Below are 21714 nucleotides of genomic sequence, written 5' to 3'. Positions count from 1 at the left end.
AAGGCAGCATAGATCGTCAGAACACCGGCAACAGTTCAACGTTTAGTCCTGATGGTAAGATGTGGAACAATGATGTTGTGTGGTTGTGGACTTGAGTAACTTAAACCATCTGCTAGGTTACAGTCGCAGTCTGAAGCAGCTTTGACTTGGATCACACTACCTTGTTTCTTACGACCCGCCCTTCTCTGCTTCTGATTGGCTAGTAGTCCTTACCTGGGAACTGCGCATGTGCAACTCCCAACAAAGATTTTGTACAAGTAAGATGCATCACTCTGTAGCTCAAGAGCGGAGCGTACAACACATAGGGTGAAAAGCGGAGCTGCAGCAATGTGCAGTATGAGAAAAATATGGTGTTTTTTGAAAATTAAACCATGTAAACCTGTTCTGATACAACCCCTAAATAAGATTTTGAACCTGAAAATGAACATAATAACACCTCTTTAAGTCCGACAAACTGTCGGCGCTGACACTGTCCATTACTGCAGTCCCCGGAGAAATATTGTCATATTTGTTGGAAAAAATGATCTCAGAAAGAAGCAGACACTTTTGCAGCTGCATTATACATATGAAGGTTGTATTCAGGCTGTCAAACTGACTCAAATGGATGTGAAAAAAAATGAAAGATAGAAGCTAAAGCCTACATATCACACAGTACAAGTGAACCACCGCATCCCTCGACGATTGAGACAAAAGATGATATAAAGGATCAACACTGTTCCTATAAAGCTGGGTAGGCCCCTATTCATTATTACAATTATTAAAAAGCAGATGAGTAGGGCTTTATTATGTTACATTCAGTAGGAAGTTAGCTACATTAGGAACAATCCACGGCCGAATTTTTGCTGGATTTATTTTAGGTTTTGGAAAGAGAATAAATCATACTTCTCCTATCAACCTCTCTGGGTAGCGACTGTAATTATTACAAGTACAAGAGTCAATGGAGCACAGCCAAAAAAGTGTCGGACCTCAGTTAGAGCGAGTCCTATACTGCGCTGTGATTGGTCAGCTTTGTATTCGGGGTGTGGCTTAGCGAAGGGTCAATTGTAAGATGGCAAGATTAGTCAGTCTGTTAGTGCATCTTGGTGCTGCAGGAATATATAGACAAAATATATATATATATATATATATATATATATGACTAGACAAAGGAACAGCTGGAATTTGGTCCAGACATTCATGTTTTCTAGAAGACGAATCTCAATGACGTTAGTGATGCCCTGAGCATTACAGTGATTTGAAAAACTGGTACTTTCTGCTTTTGGGCCTTACTGGACTATGATCCGGCCCTTGTCTAAGTCAGAGATATCAGGAATTTTGTAACTGCTTTCACTTGTTAACAAACAAAAGTATGACAATAAATCTAGAGCTCGGTGTGACCATCTCGTGAACATTTGAAACAGGAGGTGTTCCTTTTCCTGCCATTCTGCCGAAATTGTGTGAATGCAGCATTTACAGTCAGGTATGACAATGTAGAGTTTTTCATGGCTTTCCTTTTCACTTGTGGTGAGAATCTAAGTATAGTGAAGTTAATTTTCCATTTGTTTACGGCACCAATTTTGTTTTTTGTGTGTAATGAGCAGAACATCCTCACAGGGCCGCTAGTGTGGCTCTAAACCTTCACTCTTGTTATTTTCGGAATCACTTGTTAAAAAAGGGGGAAAAAAAAGGTTTTGAGCCAAAGTCTCAAGCTTCCCACATTCTTGTGTTTTAGCTTGCAGCCGTCTTTTCTCTGGCTTGTCTGCTGTTGTGAATTTAACACCTGCTTCCTACACTGGACCAGCACCCAGCAGTGGCCAGCTGAGGTTAAAACCTCTCAGTACTGTGGCTCTCAGAAAAACACATCAAGAGAGACAGGGACCAACCAAAACATGTGGAAGTGCTCAGTGGGTCTAGCATGAGCCTTTCACATATGATAATAATCATTTTCGCATCTAAATTAAAAACTCTGGAGAAACAATTCTTCTCTTTAGAAGTTCACTGTGCAGTCCTCAATATACTGTAAACTGATGTGATATCACTAAACCACTTATAAAAGCCTATGGGACAAATATGCTTTGTTCTTTTCAGCTATGGCAAAGATGTTTTTAGTTTGGGAAGTCTTTAATGTATCATTCCTCTCCTGCAGAGCGTCTGATGTACTGTGCTCTCACCCAGATAGATTCAGGCTATATCCTAGATTGCAGCTGAGTGGGATTCATTGGCAAAGCACATTGTTTTCCAAATGGGATTGAAGTTCATATTGTGGATTTGCTATAAACAGGATTTTGTGACAAAATAACATGAGGACAGTATGATCTGGGATGTGGAGAGGATGGCCAAGAGGAAATCTGAGCTGCTGTACAACAGGATTATAATGAATCTTACTATTCTGATTTTCTTTTGCCATAATTTTGTAAATTACACAAACCATCACTATTCTGCAATGACTGTTATTTTTAAATAGACTTTCTGCATCATGTTATTTTTGATCATTCAGGTCTTTTAAGTCTACTGTCTTTTTCAGCAATAGGTAAGAAGCAAGAAAGCTTTGAAAATTGAGAGCTGGCTATTCTGACAAAAGTATTTGTATCCCAGCGAGACCTTCTAGTTGTATTAAAATGTGATGCCTCATTATAAAATCTCAGTGGGAACAAAGCTGTTAAAGTGGGACAGATGGAAAGCAATTTAAAGCGTTGGAGGTGTCTCTGTCCTGTCTTTTATTAGCCATAAAAATGGAGCGTGATGATGTAGAGCTTGACAGACTGATGGATTTACAATTACAAGGGAAATGAACATTTGGGAACATTTAATGTCACGATGTATCACTCGTCGGCACCTGAATGAACAATCAAAAACAAGCACACACGCATGCACACACATACACTGATGCTGCTGGAATGTCCTTGAATGTACGTATTTCCTTCACAACACCCTTATTTTCTCTTTAGTACCACACAGAGTGACACACTACTGAAAACATGCCTTAAATCCTCTCTTAAAAGACCCAGAAATACCTCACACAAAAACACATCTGTGGTGTAGACAGATATCGACTGGGAAGAAGCCAGGATCACTATCCCTTCTGTTTGTTAAAAGAACAGCCAAATGTCTAAATCACAAGCCCTGGGCCCCTAATCTTGACAGGCCAGGGTCGGGCAGGAAATGATGTCACAGTCACAGCAGCAGATCTCCAGACGCTGATAAGGTCGCACTTCCTGGGAAAGCAAAACGAGGGAGAGACAGATAACCCCCTTGTCTTCTCTTTCATCCTTTCATCTTGTCCCATCAAGACAGCAGAGGGCTATTCAGACGTTCGTCACTGAGACAGAACGCTTCATAATAATGTCACAGAGACAAGATGGAAGTGTTTGGGTCTGATCCAAGAACAGGATACCCTGGACGAATTATCAAGGCTGAAATTGCTCTTCTCCCCTTGTGTTAAATGAAAACAACCCGCGACACATAAAGTTAATGAATATAGGCTCGGAGAGCAAAAGGAGGCAGGTAATTGATCCAAGAGGTGATGCAGGGGGTAGACTGCCAAGAGGAAAGTTGGCATTTTCCCATCCTTTAATGACTATATTAGTCTGTACACTCACTGTGAGTCACGCTTTATAAACCATCAAGACCGTAGGCTGCTGTGTCTAAGTGTACATGGGAGGTTATGTGGGGGAGTGTTGATTTGAAGCAAATGAAGGGGTCCTGCTTACATGCCTTAGGGGTCTCCCACTCACCAGAAAGGAATTAGACATGGAGGGAGAAAAAGAAGACGGACCGCTCAGGGTCTCATCCTGCTGTGTTTGCGTGCAAGTGTGTGTAAATGTATGTGTTTAAGTCTACACTTAAGAAATTGCAGTACATGTACCTGTTTATATAGTTGCTTAATGAACCTGTGTGGGTGTGTGTGGCGAACTTCCTGGCTTTGGCACTATCTCCAGGAACTCTTGCTCTCTGTCTCTGTGTACATTTCTTGATCTAGTTTTGTCTGGTTCTATGTGTTTACCTATCTTTGTTTATGTCTGCATTTTTAAGAGCACCCTATCAAATCATCACACTCACCAACTCACAGAGCACAGAGCAGCCGCCTCCACCCCATCCACCGTCGCTGTGTTAGTTTAGATGGACAGCCCATCTGGTTTTCATGAAGAAGGGATCAAAACTCACTCTCAGCTCACTGTGGCCTGCTTTCATCCTCCCCGGCCTCAGCTTCACCGTCACGTTTCTGCTGGCAAGACAACCTGGACTGGTCTAGACCTTGACAATGAGTAAAACGAAAACAAAACTGCTTCTCTTTCTCATAAATCAGAGTCACAGACACAGGGCTGGACTGGGACAAAAAAATCGGTCCTGGCATTTTTGGCCTAGGCAGCCCACCAAAATCAGTTGGACACCTCTCACCAATACATGCTTTCATATAACATATGTAGCTAAAGTAATATTCCCCCAAACCAGCTGAGTGGTATGTGACATGATTTTCAAAGCAGCGTGGGATTAGCCAACGCGATGCTGACAAAATAACCTCACCTCAGCCATTAGAACAGTAAGCCAAAGTTAAAACTGCATTAAGAAACTATGCTAGCTACCAAAACAATGTCTAAAGCTGATGATACACGGAGCAACTTTTAGAGCAATGGGGCTGGGCAATGTTGCCAACAATGGTAATGAGTAAAGATTACTACCATGATCCCCTTCCCCCACCACTCCGCCACCCTCCCCGCACCACCGCTCTCCGTTCAAAATATAGTCGGACTTGCCACCAGCAACATTGCCCAGCAACATTGCTCAAAAAGTTGCCCCGTGTCTCATCAGCTTAAGAGCTTATGCAGTGCTGTAGGACAGTGAGTGATCACCAGCAGTAGGTGACAGCCTCACTTTCTGATAGCATTATGATTATGTTATAATCATTGACCTTAATTGAAGTAATCATCATCATTGTCACTAGGGCATGGCACGCACCCTACCCAAGGGCGTCACTTTGTGTTGAAAAGTGACGGGGACATTTAAGGGCTCAGATTAGGGGCCCACAAGACGTGACATTGCACAAAATTGGGGTCATGAGAACGAGACTAGAATATATTTTAATACTATTTACAACCAATATTTATTGATGTTTCTCCCCCAGAAAAATTTGAGCATTAAACACTTTATTTCCTGCATTCTGGAGACATTTTCTGCACCAATTTATGGTCTTTATTTATATAGAGGGAAACACAAAATTCAGGTGGTATGTGACAATTCAGAATAGAATATAATGCAATCATTAGCTTTATTTTATTTAGCTTAAGTGTGCAAATAAACCTTTCTTATAGCATTCATTTGTTAATTAACATTTCTTGTTTTTTAAGAACATTTTTAACAAATGCTTTCAAGTGACGGGGACACCTATGACCCTCCCTCCCTACAGGTTGAACTATCCCATGCTTACCCTTCACCTCCACTCTCCTCCTGCTCTCTCCCCTCTGCTTTGCTAACACACGCCCCCTCCACGGCCCCTCCAGGGGTGGGGGCGTGGAGGGGGCGCTGAAAACCCATGGTCACTGCACAGCCTCGCTGACTTCCATCACACATGTGTAAGTATCAATAAATTGCCAAAGATATGTTTGAGGTCACTTAGGAACAATGATAACAATACATATTAAATATGGATATTAAAGGGCAGTACCCACCCTAGCCACAGCCTGTTCACCCTGCTGCCTTCTGGGAGGAGATATATTAGTTTCTGCTGCTGCACCACCAGACTGCAGAGCAGCTTTTTCCCCAAAGCTATCACAATTTTAAGTTAAAATTCATCTTCAGTACTGCTTCATTGAATATAGTTTATTTCTGTTTACCAATTTTATAATTGCTTTTATATTATTGTGTCTGCTACGTAGCAGTAGGGAGTTACTAATTAAATGACTAATTTTCACTTTACAACCTGTTATAAGTTAGAAACGAGCAGGTTAACAGTCAAGCACTTAATGTAGCTAAAGAGCCAAATATTTTTCTCAAGAGTTGAGGAAGACCAAAAAAAGAGCTAAAAGGAGAGAGAATACACTTACTGTACTTTTGCCAGGTGGCCATAGACACAACTCAAAAAGGTGCTGATGCTGCTCCATATCTCCTGGGTGTGCAAATAAGCAACTTTTGCTAACACATTTGTCAAATCGACTTTATGAGGTGATGATATTGTTGTTGTGTTTACAGCTTGTTTCTGCTGCCTCCAAGTGGCCACATAAATCAGTCAATGCACATTTAAATTTGGTATTGGTCATAAAACCCAGTACTGGTCAGTCTGTAGTCACAAATATCATTAAGTTGACTGATCATTGTTGAATTAGTACGCGCTAGCAAATGCGGCTAACATCTTTCAAGTACCCTCTGTTGCTTGAGGTTTCTGTTTTTTTGTTTTTTTTACAGGTATGCCTACAATAAAATCCCAAATGTTTGGATGTAGACATTTGTGTGGGTTATCAAAGACACGAGTCGTGGTTCTTTGTCGAGAAAGTAACAAGGAAATAAAGAAAGAGTTATTGAAAAGGAGAGAACGAAACAAAGAGGAGAACAGAGGAATAGAATAGTGGGGCTTCAAGAACATCACCTACATATTTTTGTAGTTTAGGGCGAAAGACAAATTAGAATGGCTTACTTTCTGTGAAAGAAAAACATGTGAGGAATGCTCAAGAGACTGCAGTTTCTGCAGAGCGGGAAACCACAGATACCAAGAGAGCTGGAGAGAGAGAGAGAAAGAGAGAGAGAGAGACTGGGGCTTGGATTTCATTTATCCAGCTGCAACCTCACCTGTTGAACAAAGAGGAACTTTTGATTAAAAGAAATATATTCTGCCCTCTCTCCTCATAATCAAAATATTCATGGACTCTCACATAATTTCTGGAATTTTAATGAACAAACAGGTTGAGGCCAATTGTGAGCAGCTTTTCTAAACCACCTCACACACACTCCTTTGGCCCTCAGCCGACAGAAATAAACAATCACCTGTCAATCTTTTTCCTCAAGGAATGTCTTGGTGATGAATCTTGCTTCTTGTAGCAGCAGGTCTTTGGTTTCATACTCCATACATCTTCCAACTCCAGATGTAAAATGCAGGACATAGGGTGTAACCATACATTCCTCATTCCTAATGTGGAGGTCTAGCAGCACTCTCCACATGCCTGCTGTTTGGCTCAGACCTCTACAGGGAAGCCCCTTCTGCTGTCTCTCCCTTTGATATCAGTCAAAGACTGGCCAGTCTGCCGGAAGACAATTGCTGAAGAAAGGAAATGAGAAAGCCTGGAGCATACAGTGGAAGTCTACGAGGGAGAGAGGAGAGAGGAGAAAGACTGACTTAGCCTTCCAGTGATTAAAATAGAAAGAAAGGGGCCACAAACAAGGGGCTGGATTTCTGCAGCTCTCTGATCCTGAGCCAGTGGAGTGTGTATGCATCCATGTGCATGTGTGTGTTTATATGCATGATGAGTAGGATGTGGGAATGTTTCAATTCTTACATTGCATACAGTGGCACACACATTCAGTGAGGATCTCATAGCAGACTGGCATGCTTTTGTGCATCCATTTGTGGCATATTGTGTCTGTGGGTGTGCTTGGGTATGTGATAAAGCCTGTGTGTGTTTGAGAGAGAGCGGAGAAAACTCTGAAAAGCCTCGAGGGGGATTTCCTCTGAAAAGGAAAGCTTTTCTCCTCCCCCTCTCTCTCTCTCACCTCCTAACACTCAGAGTAGCCAGAGAGACGTGATAGAGAAGTGAAAGAGGAGCTAGAGGAGCAACAGGCAGCCCAACATATTTCTCCTTACTGCGCTACACACAGACTCGTGGAAAGTCTATCAAGAATGGAAATGACTTTAGTTACTTTTCGATCAAGACAACTCACTGTCATGTGGATGTACTTCAGTCGACTTCTGTTGTTGATGCAGTAAACATGGCAAGTCTCTCAGCACAGAGTGAAGGCAGGCTGCCTGAAGAGGATTATCAGGACCAAAAATGAAAAAAACTTCTGCCTGATAGAGGTCAAACTCCTGCCAAGATGGTAAAGTAACGTCTAAGTTTTAACTTCTGTGTGCCATTCCTTTCTGGTTTAAGAGTGCTCCACTGACCCAGTAACTGAGAGCGTGAGCCTCTGGTTTGGACAAGTGACTTTGTTTCTCTTTGTGGCTTTGCAAATCATGTGTGAAGTTTTAGAAGCCTGTTGTGTTGTGAGCCTTGTTTGTGCAAAGAAAAAACATATATGTAAATGCTTTTGGAGGTGAATTTTTACATCGAATTATACTTTGGTTATACTGCACAGTATTTATGCACATTCTTTAACTTTTTTTATGAAACTGTACCTTTGATACATCCAAAAGCAGCACAAAGCCAATGTTACTGCACACTTCAATCCTTTTTGTCATCCTGAGCACAATTGGTGGAACAGTTGGCTTCACATCAACAGCCCACAGCATCTCAAGCTTTTTAAGTGCGTGTGCAGCGACAAAGAGAGAGTGACAGAGAGAGGCACATTGTCTTTTGTTTTGCGTCTTTAGGTCCTTTGATTAGAACTTAATTGATGCGGATGGCACACATACTTCAGTGAGTGGAGAGCGTTTCAATGTATAAATTATTTGACCACTTTGCATGTGCACATAATGGAATTCTCCAGTTTAGTGTTTGGCATTTTAAAAAGTTCAAACCACAGGGCTTTTTACGACTGCGGAGGACTAGTTTAATCTCGGTCTTAACAGAAACTAATTAATGGCAGTGAGTGAGCCACATGATGGGAACATGATAGACTTTGATGAGCGGTTTGTGGGAGAATGTGGCTTCTTTGAACTTTCATTTACTGGTTGTTGATGCTGTGAAAATTGTCAACAAAAAATGGCAGATAAAGAATTAGGGTTAGATAAAGATTACAATGATGCATGTTTATTTATAATTTTTGGGAATTATATTCACTCAGTCTCCACAGTATTGACCTTTCTATTTATTAAATGCACCTTTCTTCTATATATGGAAAGCAGTAAGACCCATAACATTGGTCCAACTGTGCCAGATAAATTTACAGAAAGCAGGAAGAAATCTTGGCTGCTCATCGTGGCCACTGCTGTACTTTGTCCTCCCGTCACCACCACTGCAGCAGTTGTTTGACCATCTTTTACAGTCCCAACTGTTTGTTTTACTTATTGCATGACTGATGCTGTTTTTTGTGACCACCCTCCAACTTACCGCCTTCGAGCCTTTAGGGGTCTAAATTATTAGATTAGTGCTCACTGTGCAGGACCAGAAGTTTTTTATCTCAGGTAAACACTCAGCAATTATAAAAAACCCAGAGCCCCTGCTTGCCGGTGTGCATTGTATTTGCATTTAGTTACTGTGTGACAAGGACAACCAAGAGTAATTTATTCACCAGCAAGGTCAACCGCTTTCTTCTTAAGGCATGTGTTTTTTCATTCATTGTACAGTGCACATGGTGATCAGGTGCAGTGCGGATAGTGTTTGCAGTGTCACAGCTTGTGCAGTATTCAAAATCTATTCAAAGTTAATGCAAAATATGAGAGTGGCTCATGCTTTTGTTAGTTAGATCTTAGCAGGTTTATCTATGCATGTTTATCATATTATTAAAAATGCCAACTGTCATAACTGTCAAAAGTTAGTTTAGAGGAACAAGTGAACGATGGTATGTTCAGCATTTACAAGGCAAACCATGTGTTTTAGATGGTGTTTTTTCTTAATTCACAATGAAGAGACTGATTTTACTGGTAGTGTTACTGGTACTGGTTTTGGGGGTACTTGGGTGAAGTGCAGCGAGCAGTAAATAAAACATTGACATATTATCACCTTATGAAGTTGAAATTGTGAATGTGTTTTATATGTGTTCACCTGATGAAGTCCAGTAATCACTCTCCTCCAACCTCCGTTATGCTCTTCACAAACTAACTCCTGGGAAACAAAAAATCTGGCTCTTTAGCTTCTAAATGCTCCACTATGTTCACCAGCAAGCTGCTAACTTTGTCTGTATGCTGTTTGGTGCTGGGCAGGCAGCACACAATGGGTTTATCAGAGCTGTTGTTTTGCTAAAAATTACCTGCTAGCTGTCCCCATTTCTGCCCCCCTGTCCGGCCTGTGACAAATACATACATACATACATAATTAAATAAATAATAAAGAAGACAAAGAAGTATATTTAAACTCTCCTGTGTCTGGCACAAAATTATCCAGCTCCTCATACTGTATACCAGGCTGCTGGTTGGGACACGTAAAAAAAAAAAAAGAAGAAAAAGAAAACGAAAGTAAAGAAATGATGCTAATGACGGGATCCAGACTGACCAAAAACAGTATTGTTAGTGTAAAACCAAAACAATGAGCTGAAAGATGCTAAAACGCTCAGTAGAGCTGAGGAGAACTGGAGAGTCGGGTGATAATTCTCTGTGGGTTCGTCATAACAATCGACCACCTTTCACATGTAGTCATTTGACCCACTGTTAATATAAATGATGATTATAGCACCTTTTGATCTCCAGATAACTGCCAGGAACAGTGACAGACCTACTCCTCATCAGTCACAGTGCATATTTCAACCAGTCAGCTTAGAGTATGCATGCACATAACATAATCTATTAACAATTTGAAAAAGTGTGGACACACTTACGAACTTATCGTTCTCTGAAGGGTCACAGCGGTGTCTCTCTCTTTAACAGCCATCGGACAGTCTTTAGTGGCTCACTCCCCTGTCTGTAACAGGTCATCACCTCTTTACAATACTATCGTTTGTGCTCCCTTTGGCAGATAAATGATACTTCCTGCCCACTGCCTCACTTGCTGTGATTTTGCCAAATTTCTTCGAAGGCAGAGACAAGGAGAATCTACACAATAAAGTCAAGTGATTTGTAGAGAAAACACGTTTAATTGCAGACATCTGCGTTGTGGAGCTGAATTATTTCTATGTTGCTTCAGTCAGCAAGTCAAGGTTCTGAGAGTTGTCATGGAGCTGTGAGCCATATTTTCAGTGTATTTATTATCTCTGCATCACAAAAGTGGGTCAAACTCAACAGAGGTTGTGCAGTGCATTTTGAGTGAAAATGTCTGTGCAGCTATAGGCTGCCTGTGTTTTCTTAGCATGCATTGTCTCTAGAAACAAAGAAAATTGTCATTTCCCCCCAGACTGTGTTTGAAAGTTGAAAGTACAGTTGTTATGGCTTCTCTGGTTGCCTTTCTAGGAGGATAACAGTTGTATTATAGCAAGTTCAGTGATTTCACATGACGCATCAATCTCCAGTCATGAGAAGTTCTTGCTTGCTTGAATTCAAAACCAGCTGAACGACTTCAGTCAGATCGGGTAGGCAGAGGATGAGGTGGCACCCTGTGAGACAAGGCAGCATTTACTGGATAAAACCTTCAAGTTTTATATGATTAAGCTTCGTTTGACAATGCAATGGGTCTAAAATCTCACCAGTAGTTTTCCATAATTCGTCTACAGTTTGCATTTTTCCAAAGTCATGTAGACTGTTCTTGCTCTGTTTGGAGTTGTGCACTTGTTTGGACTTACAGAAAACTTGACAAAGCTCAAGAATGAAGAGCAGCAGATGCCTGTGTTTAGTAAAATCCTTTAATACACAAACATATGCTGACCAACTAACAAATCCCTTGTTACAGGGCTTATTGGATTTCACAAGGCCTTCCTTTATTTGTATTACTAAGGTTTTTAATTTCTTGGCGTTTTTATAGTTGAACTATGGGAGCTATTATGGTGTGTTGCAGTCTCCAAAAACAAACTGTTTTGAATTTTGTTCCTCATAGTTTGCCAGATTGCAAGCTTTAGGAAACAAGCTGAGATCCAGGATACTTTGTTTTGTCATGTTAAATGGGAGCGGATCATTATGAATCAGTCATGGAGACATTCCAGAAGCAAAAAAAAGTCATCATCTGGCCAGGTCTTTTAGATATTCTGTTTTAAAGCCACATCTTGCTTGCCAATCACCCCACCAGGCATTCAGCAACAGTGTTATATTATACACCTGTCTGATCCTGTGGTCCTATTTAAAATATGCTGACCTGGCATGACAGGAACATTTAATCAGTCTTTTTGTTGAGTGCATCCAACACTAGTATGCTCAGTTCGGAGAATGACACAGACACTGTTTCAGAGCATTGTTTTTTTAAATGTTACATTTCACAACATGTAGTCTGTGCAGCTGTGAGTCAGTGTTTTTTGAATTCAAAAGAGATGACAGCAGATTAATGTCGGAGCCCGACACACTTGGTTGATTGTCCTACAAGATGGTGAAAGACAGATACCGGTATCTTAGGGTTTTTTGAGACTTTCAAGTTACATGGTGGAATATTAAAACAGACGTTCATTGTTTTTCAGTGTAGAATAATGAGACACTTCCAATCTCAGCTCACCCTCATAGAAACTGGCCAGTTTTAAATTCTTGGCTCTCGTGCGAAATGGGAACAAAAGGCCATACCAGAAACCTGACACACTATTTATGTGGCCTCTTCACTTTACAACCAGAGTTCTTATAAACTCCAAAATGAGTGAATGAATGAATAATAAGAACTCTGCCAGATTAAAGCTCTGTTAGCGAACACACACCGTGTTTACTCCTGGCAGCACTGACTCTAAGAAACAACAATGTAGGAGTTTTGTCTCTTAGAGGCCTTTTTATTTGTCAAAAGGATTTAAGATGGCTTAGCTGAATGGAGTGCCCCTCTACTGAGTTTAACGATACACAAAGAGAGCGCTGTCTCACCACCAAACAGGAGATACCGAATGTTTATGGAGGAGGGGAATAAAAGACTGTGATCTTGATTATCATTATGAATGCTCCAAGACACAACATCTCCCAGTATTGGCTTTTGTGTGAAATGTATAAGCTGCCAATTAATTTATTGTGGCTTTTTTTAAATCAACAAATGAATAGAAAGAAAGGTGAAATCTGCATATGGTCATGACTCACTTTCTTCTTCCCAGTGTGGTTAGCCGTTTTATCCCATCAGCCCTCTGTGTCCACACTGTGGTTGGCTGTTGGATGGTGTGTCATCTGAGACTCTTAGACATATCTGCGTGTCCATTCATGCAGAATTCAGACAGTCCTCAGGATTTACCGGCGGGTCTTGACTCAACTGTCACTTGTGCTTATGTTTTGGTTTTAGCCTGCAGGCGGAGTGACAGTCCATTTCTTATGAAGATTTCAAGAAAATGTGATGACCAGTCAAGACAGAGACATAAACAAATCCTTTGAGCATGTTGCATCAGGAGCTGTGTCCATTTAGTTAGAGTTAATCTTCTTTGCATGCACATTCTGGTCAGCTTACCTATTGTAATCTTTTGAGCCTTTGTGGCTGATGACACAAATACACATTGTGCAGCACACACCTTGACAGTGTGTTTATACTGTGGCTCAAATCTGGTTCCTTACTTTCTTTTGCCACAGCCTGAGGCAATATGGAGAAACCTGTAATTATCCGCTTAAAACTCCCAGGGGGCCTGAATGGTGGACAAGACAAAGAGAGAGTGAACCTTTATAACAAATGCCTGTTGTCCACAATAGCATGCCAATTCCGGTCAAACAATGACCTTTGTTGAAGACTGGAGCTCTTTTTAAAGTTGAATCACAGACTGCACTGGACATTAGTGGGCAGAAAGGGATTCCCCTCGTGCCGAATGTGTAGAGGAGGCGGCGGTGGAATGTGGTCGTCAGCTGGACATCGATCAAACTCACTGTCCATGATAAAGCTTCAGGACTTAAGCTTGATTGAATGCGCCCCACAGGCTGATTGCGGGAGTAAAATATCTTGGAAAAAGAAATAGCAATTCTGATTCTGTCAACATAAGGACCTGATACTGATACTTATGTGCGATGTAGGGAAGTGATTGTGCATGGGTGCTCACATGGGACTGAACACATTGCTGTAAACCAGGAGTTTTTGTAATAGCAGGAAATGTTAAAACTACAGAAGGAATGGCTGTGGTGCAGATAAAATAGCAGGGAGAATAAACTCTCGTGCCAGACTTTGATGGGACATACTGCACACATTAAATGGGTGTTACAGCTGCTCAGCTTCCTGACCAGCAACATAGAGGATCAATTAAAACATTTTTTTGGTTTGCTTTGTAATATTGTTACTATTAAATTATAAATATTGTTTTCTTTTTATTGATCAATTGAGATGGTATGATGTGGCACACTAATGTCGCTTTGATGCTAAACGGGTAAGTAAACCCAATTCATTGAGATTATGATGTTGTTTTGCCAGACCACTTGGAACTAGAACTGCATTTTCTGTAGCTTAACAGCTGTGGTATCAGACAATACTTATTTTATCCCTCTTCAGCTGTAACATTTGTGTTATTTCCACTATATCTTGTGCACAATATTCACTAAAGTGAATAGCTTTAGCAGTAGCTTAGTCTGTGGGGACTTAGCTTGGGAACTGGAGTGTCGCCAGTTAGTCGAGCCCGGATCAGTCATACAGAGTGTGGACTTGTAGCTGAGGTTCACCTGAGCACTGCCTAAGGTGCCCTTTAGCAAGGCCCTTAACCCCTAAAACAGTGGCTCAGAACTTCAGGTGTCTTCCGAGTGTTTATAGAGGGTATCGAGGATGTTGACATCACTTTTTCATGTGGTGTACAACCTCCTCACCTTCTAGAAACAGTTATATAATGTCATGGAAATCAATAATGATCCATACAGCATGCACAATAACATAAGTCAAAGGACTAGAGATGAGATAGAGAGATGAAGTAACTGAGTTTTATTTTTTTGCTGAATGCTTGTATGTTTGCCAATCACAGTGTCACAGGCTTAGGCTCACAGGCTGAGTTTAAAGTTTGTTTGACATGTACTTTTTCAGATCCAATAAGTACTTAGCAAACACATGTTTTAACCAGTTTACCTATGATCATAGCCCAAAAGGACTGCTATCATTTTTCATTTATTATAATAATGACTATGATTATGATCATGTTTTCAAATTCCAAACCTACCTATTCAGGACACACTTTTGCCTTGTCTCAGAAGAATTCATGCTGAATGTTTCACAGTTCAGGCCTGTTGTCCCGCATGTTGTCTGGCGGTTTGTCAGATGTAATGAGATACAGAAGAACTCACAACACCCGCAGTTACCCTCCCTCCGCTCGGTTGATTTCGCTGGCTAGCCTGTCTGAACTGGGCCCAGCTGAGCTATGCTTAGTAAAATCTCAAGAGGGTCACACTCATATGAATATCACTATCCAAACCACACACAGAGGGGAGTTCCAGATGGGAGGGAAACGTCTCATGTTTTTAACCTTCTTTATTTTGAGAAGAAGTTTATCCAGGCATGATTGTTCGTCATTTTAGTCATAGTGTTAACAAAAAGAGGTTTAAATATCAAATGATTTTGAAGTAATGTTATGATAATAAGTCACTAAAAGTTTAGTTAAAGGTTGAATTTCAGTGAAGGACTGAATTGAATAAAAGTTAGGCTACGGAAGAGTGGACACGCTCTAATTAGTTTTGAGGAATCATCAGTTTAATCTGCATGTCTACATCAGTAACAGCCCTGACACCAAACTACACTTATTCAAACAAAAATAACACACAGGGAAATTGAATGCCTCAGGCCTGTACAGTAACTTCACAGAGCAGTGTTGTATGAGATGTGACCTCTGGTTTATCTTAGAGAAATACAGTAGAACCCAAAGTTCAATGACTGCATTCAGTATAAAACAGCTGTGTTGCATTACCACTCAAGACCCGGCCTCGAGGGTATTCTGTTCTCCATTTCCTAATCTATTGTGACAGATGTGCCTGATCAGAAAAGGGAAGCATTCTTTTCCACTGAGGACATGCAATGTCTACAAGAGATACAAAGACTCAGCATAAGATACTGGTATTGATTTACATCCATCGTCCCACATTAACTGTTGATAAACCGTAGCTTATTTCACAGACATTTCAGATACACTTAACCCCTTTGTATCCATATGCATAATACCCAAGCAAAATGTAAATGTAAAGACTAAACGGAGAGGTACAGTCATAGTTGAATGATTTACTGAATTATTCAGTAAATCATGAAACAACTTTATGACCTTTGTTCCCAGTGTTTCGTGACTGCTCAAGATGCTCACATAAGCATCCATTAACCAAATGGTCAGAGCAGTCCCAGTGCTAACCAGTGTGAGGTCTTTGAAACTGCTGCACTTGTGTTTACCCAGGGCCGGTCTCTGGTCTTGGGCCATCAAGCTAAATGAGGAAGGGGCTAAAAACAGACTGTTTTGTGGGTCTGGGAGATTAACACAGCAGGCCACTGTGAACTGATTGTATGAATAGCACGCCTGCTGTGGATTGCGGCTAAGACCTGTTGAGATCCAAAATAAGTGTCCTTAGTCCTTATTTTCACCTGTCAGCTCATCATGAATTTATTCCTTTTCTTTACATTACAGACATATTTGACTATACTGTATGTGAATAAAAAAACTGAACTGCATATTTCAATATGCTTTACAGGTGCTAAATGAGAAAAACAAATCATATAAAGCAAATCATAATATAGAAGAAGTTCTGTACACCTCTATCCAACACCAGACAAGACTGCGGGGTATATTAAACACATTTACCTAGTATGTGATATGTTTCTAGAGAGATTACTGTATCTAGAATGTATATTTAGAAAGGTGAATATGTGGGGTGTATTGGTGATTTTTTGCCAAATGGTGTGGCACTGAGGATGGTTTCAACAACTACTGGATGGGTTGCCATGAAATTTGCTGCCAGGGTACTATGTTCCCCAGCTCAATATCCTCTTGATATGACACAATGGGGAGACCTTTGAAAGGGTTCTATGTTCTCAGCAATGTTTTTTCCCCAGATCAAATGTTCAATGTTTGTTTCCCTGGGCCTTCATGTTGAAATTGCACCTACAGTTTTTAGAACTTACTGACGTTATACTCCTTGAAACCTATGACCTCAAATTTGCAGGCAAGATATTTTTCTTGACTTTAGACGTTGATATCTCCACAGTGGCTAAAGGGATTTGCATTTGAAATGTCCATCACCCTTAAGTTCCTTTGGAATTTGAACTGCAAAGTTAGCCCAATCAATAGTTAATTTATATCAAGAGACACATATGCTCATACGACCCTGAGAACGTAGGGATGACCTTGAAATTTGGTACACATACTGAAAATATGTTGCCCAAAGGATGAATCCTTAAGACTTTGGTGATCCTATGTTCCTCTAGCGCCATCAGCAGGCTTTCACTTATCCATTGATATAGCTCTCATCTTCATGAGGGATTTATGCAAATTCATGGTTCCCCCACACTACTATGGTGATCCCCTTTTCCACTATGAGTTGGTTCACATTTTTGGTTTCTGTGCATTTCTTTTGTCTGATTTGCTTCAACTTGTCACTTTGAATAAGATCAGAGGCTGACCCTCGCCTGCTACAAATATACCAGTTTAAATGAAGCATACCCTGGCCAGACATGAAACAAGTTGCAGATACTCATGCGGTGCAGACTTAATCATAGCCAGATAAAGTTGAAAGCTTTTGGTCAGGCTCACGCAAAATCTCCCTCTTGATCCTCTAAACATGACAGTTTTTCATTTACCTCAAAGCCTTATGTTAAGTGGATCTGTGGAATTGTTCATCATGTTTAGATTTTGGTGATTTAGATCTTTTGCTGCAGGTTTTAGTTTGTTAGAGATGATATTACCCAGGTAGGCCCAGTAATAATTCACTGATCTAAAAGTGCACTCATGCAGAAAAGCATTAGTATCACTTTTTCATTTTTGACCTGACTCTAAAGCTGAAAACTCTTTGAAGGTTTCCAAAAGAGTGCAGCGAGTGGTAAAAGGCCAAGATAAATATCTGCCCTGTCATTTTGCATGACAGGACATGCGAATCTTCTTTTAAAAAAATGAGTGTTAAAACAAGTCCAAATGGACACACCTTTGAAATTCATGGTACATATTCACTCTCAGTGTGCCAATTTTCACACACATGTGACCTGAACTTGCAAAGTCTATACGCACATTGTAAGTACATGCACAGTGAATATGATCAAAATCATTAGTCCAGAATTAAGTATTGGTATTTATTGTAACTATTTTCAATGACAATATTGCTGCCAGGTTGGTCAAATGAAAATTCATCTTGCTGGGTAATTAACAGAGGCCATTAAAAGTCCATACAACAAAGATTTAAACCATATTCAATAGTGTTAAACAACTGCAATGCTGGGTTTTCAGTTTTATTGTTGGTTGAAAGGTCAGTACAATTCTCATTTGAAAAAAATGTGCAGATCACACCACTCCTTTATTTATGCACTGACATTGATGTTCTGTTAAGCCTTCATTATAAGCACATAATAAAGTGTTTTTTAATTTGATCTCTGCAATCTTACTTTTGGGGTGCGGCTTTGACCCACAAGCAATTGATCAAATAAGGTCCTAAAGTATTATTAGATACAAACCCCCCTGGAACAGTTTGTTATAACGAAAGTAACACTGACCACCATCTCCTCTTGTCCTCCAGAACCCAGAGTCCCTGGACTCGTCCATCCAGAGTGCCCTTTCCGCCCTCTACCCGCCGTTCGAGGCCACAGCGCCCATCGTCCTTAGCCAGCTGTTTGCCACCATCGAGGATCGTTACCACGGTGATGCATTACAGTGCCTGCTGGACTTTCTCATCCCCTCCAAGCACCTGCTGGAGAGTGTCCAACAGGCAGCGTGTGTGAGTATGCACTCATGCACTTTTTACTCCTCTCTCTTAGAGTAAATACATAAAATGTACTAGGACTGACAGGCAGGTCGGTTTAGAAACACTTACTGCATGTTAAGATTTATTGCACTTTGTTATTCAGTTATAATTGGCATAAAAGGCTCTGCTCTTTGAGGGAGCTCTCAAAGAGTCAGCTTTGAGAATCCCTTAACATATTAAATACATTATTTATAGCATGCATAATGTAATTTAATTTAGATGTAATTAAAAATGCATAGTTAACAATGCCAAAAGCTTAAATGTCGAATAAAGAGGTGGTTGATGTGGTAACAGTGAGACCTGTCACATGTATAAAGGCCATTCTATACACGAAATACATATTTTTAGATTCAGTGTGTTCAATTCCAAAAAATTATGCTGATTTTATTTTTGTCTAGGCTGGATACTCTGATGTGGTTTTCCGCTGTGAGGGCTGGCCTCTGTGTCTCCACGACAAAACCGTCATCCAGTTAGCACCTGTGAATCCTTTGCTGCTGCGTCCTGGAGACTTCTATCTACAGGTGGAACCTTTCGGGGACCAAGCGGCTCGCATCGTCCTCAAAAGTCTTCTGGAGGAGGGCTGTCGAGAAGTGGAGGAGACCCCCGTCCCTGAGACTTCCTACTCTTGCATCTTCACTGAGGAATGGCTGCAGGACATCAATGAAGGACGGCAAGGAACTCCTCTGTCACGTTGCTTGCTTTGCACAGATCAAGGAGTAGTCACGTTTCCCTGGGCTACAATCGCCATCCCAGAGTTTTTAGACAAGCCTAAAATCATGCCCACTTATCGGGAAGCTCCTCCTGAGCCAAAACAGATCTCAGTTCCCTCCCATTTTAACTCTGCAACCCTCCCGGTAGAAGCCATTTTTCTTCCTGCAAAAGACAGGATGACAGCATCTTTAAGTTCTTCCAAACTTGTCAAAATGGAACATGAAAGACGAACCTCCAAATCATGCTCTAAACCATTGATCAAACCTGTGGGTTGGGTTTCTCCTAATACCTGGGACAGTCGTAACTATCAAGAGATTGAGGGTGATTATGTAGACCTGGTGGATATCGCCAAAGGGAAGGAGTTTCTGGATGAACGGAAAGACAGCCATCCAAATCCACCCCATTCAGTTTTGTTCAAACCTGTCAGACCACCTCCACCTGTACCGCTTGGGAATAGTGTTGCCTGTGGACGCACCATTCAGTATGCAGAGGAGCCTTGTACACCGTGCAGCCAGGGAAGGCTAGGGCACGAGCCCACTGATCAAGACTTGAAGTGTAGGTACAGAGACTCGTACGTGGCCGCACTGAGAAACCCAGTCACTTTTGAGAGGGGGAGTGTAGACCTCCTGGCTGCCATGGAGGAGGTCAGCTTTTGTGAAGAAGGAGAGTTAAGATCCAAGGGTACATTTGAAGCTCAAAGAGACAAACCTGGAAACTTGTGTAACCACTGTAATAAACCTGTGACAAGTAATGAGCTCTGCCAATACAGACACTGCTGTGAACCAATGCCAGAAAAATTTGCATCTCACCTGAAAGACCTTCCTTCAAGTTTTGAATCAGAAAACCTTATGAAGGAACCACCTGTGGTTTTGAAATCAACCCCTGGTTTAAGCCATAGTCAGAAAGTTCAGATGAAACTTATTTCCCACCAATCAGGGCATCATGCTAGTCCGCATCCGGGATCAGATGTGTTCTTGGAGAACTGTGATGGCGACACGAAACATCAGAAGGTGGAGGTTGTGAAACCATCAGGAAAACACAAAGTTAAGGTTAGGTCTCTGTCAACTGTGTCAGAGATATCTAAAGGGAGTCCACTTCTCTATAAACTTAACAACAGGAGCCACAGTGATATCTGCCCTGAAACAATCACCAGCATCATGCAGTGTAAGAAAGATGAACTGCTGGATCAGGTGACTCAGAAGCTGGAAAGACGGAAGTCCCCTAAAAAAGGTAAGCAGTGTAGGCAAGTTACGCTGAACATTCAAACTACTTTTTTGATACAATCTTTCTTACTGTTTTCTTTTCCTTTCTACTTTTTGACCCTCACGTTGTTATTACTGCACACGCAGCCATTCATTATGATCTGTTGCGCAACACCTGCAGGGCCACTGAGCATTCACATTCCCTGAAACGCGACCATGACCTTGCGTGTTTGAGGGAAAATGCTACACTCCATCATAAGGACTCTTTGGAAAGAGGGTTCAAAGGTCAAAGATCAGGCTTCAGTATGATCTTCGTCAAGGGATTCTCCCACTGTTGTCTGGGTTTTTTGGCAGTACGGCTGCATTCATGTTATTCCCATTACCGAGGGAGTGAACGGAAATAGCATGCTGCACCCGAATGAAAGGGAGGGCCTGAACCCGTTGGGTAAAAAGAAAGAGCAGAGCGTTCCTCTAATGTAGAGAGACAGCATTACATGCAAGCAGGAGGTTTCTGTGTCCCCTGGCATGCACCCTCATACCCTCAGAGCGGCATGTTGAGATCTTGACTGGAGACATGCTTGTCATGGACTATTAAAGTAGCAAAGAGAGAAAGAGCACAGGCAAGACTTTGTTGGCTCTAAGGAGAGGCCAATTAGGATGTCTGAAATCAAAGCCAGGCTTAGTAGCCAGGCAACTGCCATTTTTTGTGTCCAGTGTTTAAAGACTGTCCGTACACAGCTGTGCAGCTGCATCCATGTTGATGGACGACTATTAATAGTAAGGGATGAAGAACTGAATAATTGCTGTTAGTATAAAAGGGAAAAGTTTTCTGGACAGAATATTTCAGTTAGTGAAAGTTGGTGGTTTATAATAAATCCCAGTGCTGTTTTAGAAGAACATCCTCAAGAGACACAGTACACTGCAAAAACTAAAATCTAAGTAAGAATAATTATCTTAACTGAAGGCAAAATATACTTGTTTTTTGTCTGACAAGATAATTCTTCTTACCAGGCAGCTTTTATGTTAGAGAAAGTAACAAGTGAAATAGTCTTGTTATGTTGGCAGATAATTTTGCTTATTTTAGGTAATATTTCCCCCATT

At 41.1% G+C, this 21714-nt stretch overlaps 1 protein-coding gene across 3 annotated transcripts in view; it reads left to right on the top strand.

Moving 5' to 3' along the window:
* The window catches only part of quo (quattro), a 39525-nt gene that overhangs the window by 497 nt on the left and 17314 nt on the right, over window positions 1-21714 (top strand). Inside the window, exons 1-3 of one of the 3 annotated variants that reach the window (XM_046076463.1) lie at window positions 40-54; window positions 18476-18673; window positions 19099-20641. In XM_046076463.1, coding sequence (XP_045932419.1) covers window positions 52-54; window positions 18476-18673; window positions 19099-20641 — 1744 coding nt within the window. In that variant the 5' untranslated portion in view covers window positions 40-51. Of the gene's footprint in view, window positions 1-39; window positions 55-7743; window positions 8002-18475; window positions 18674-19098; window positions 20642-21714 lie in introns of those variants that run through there. The other 2 variants (XM_046076462.1, XM_046076464.1) reach the window with 2 other exon arrangements.

The sequence above is a fragment of the Micropterus dolomieu genome, linkage group LG18 (assembly GCF_021292245.1).
Source record: "Micropterus dolomieu isolate WLL.071019.BEF.003 ecotype Adirondacks linkage group LG18, ASM2129224v1, whole genome shotgun sequence".
Lineage (NCBI taxonomy): Eukaryota > Metazoa > Chordata > Actinopteri > Centrarchiformes > Centrarchidae > Micropterus > Micropterus dolomieu.
Note: the sequence above shows the minus strand (reverse complement) of the source record. Positions and strands in the feature narration are given on the sequence as shown.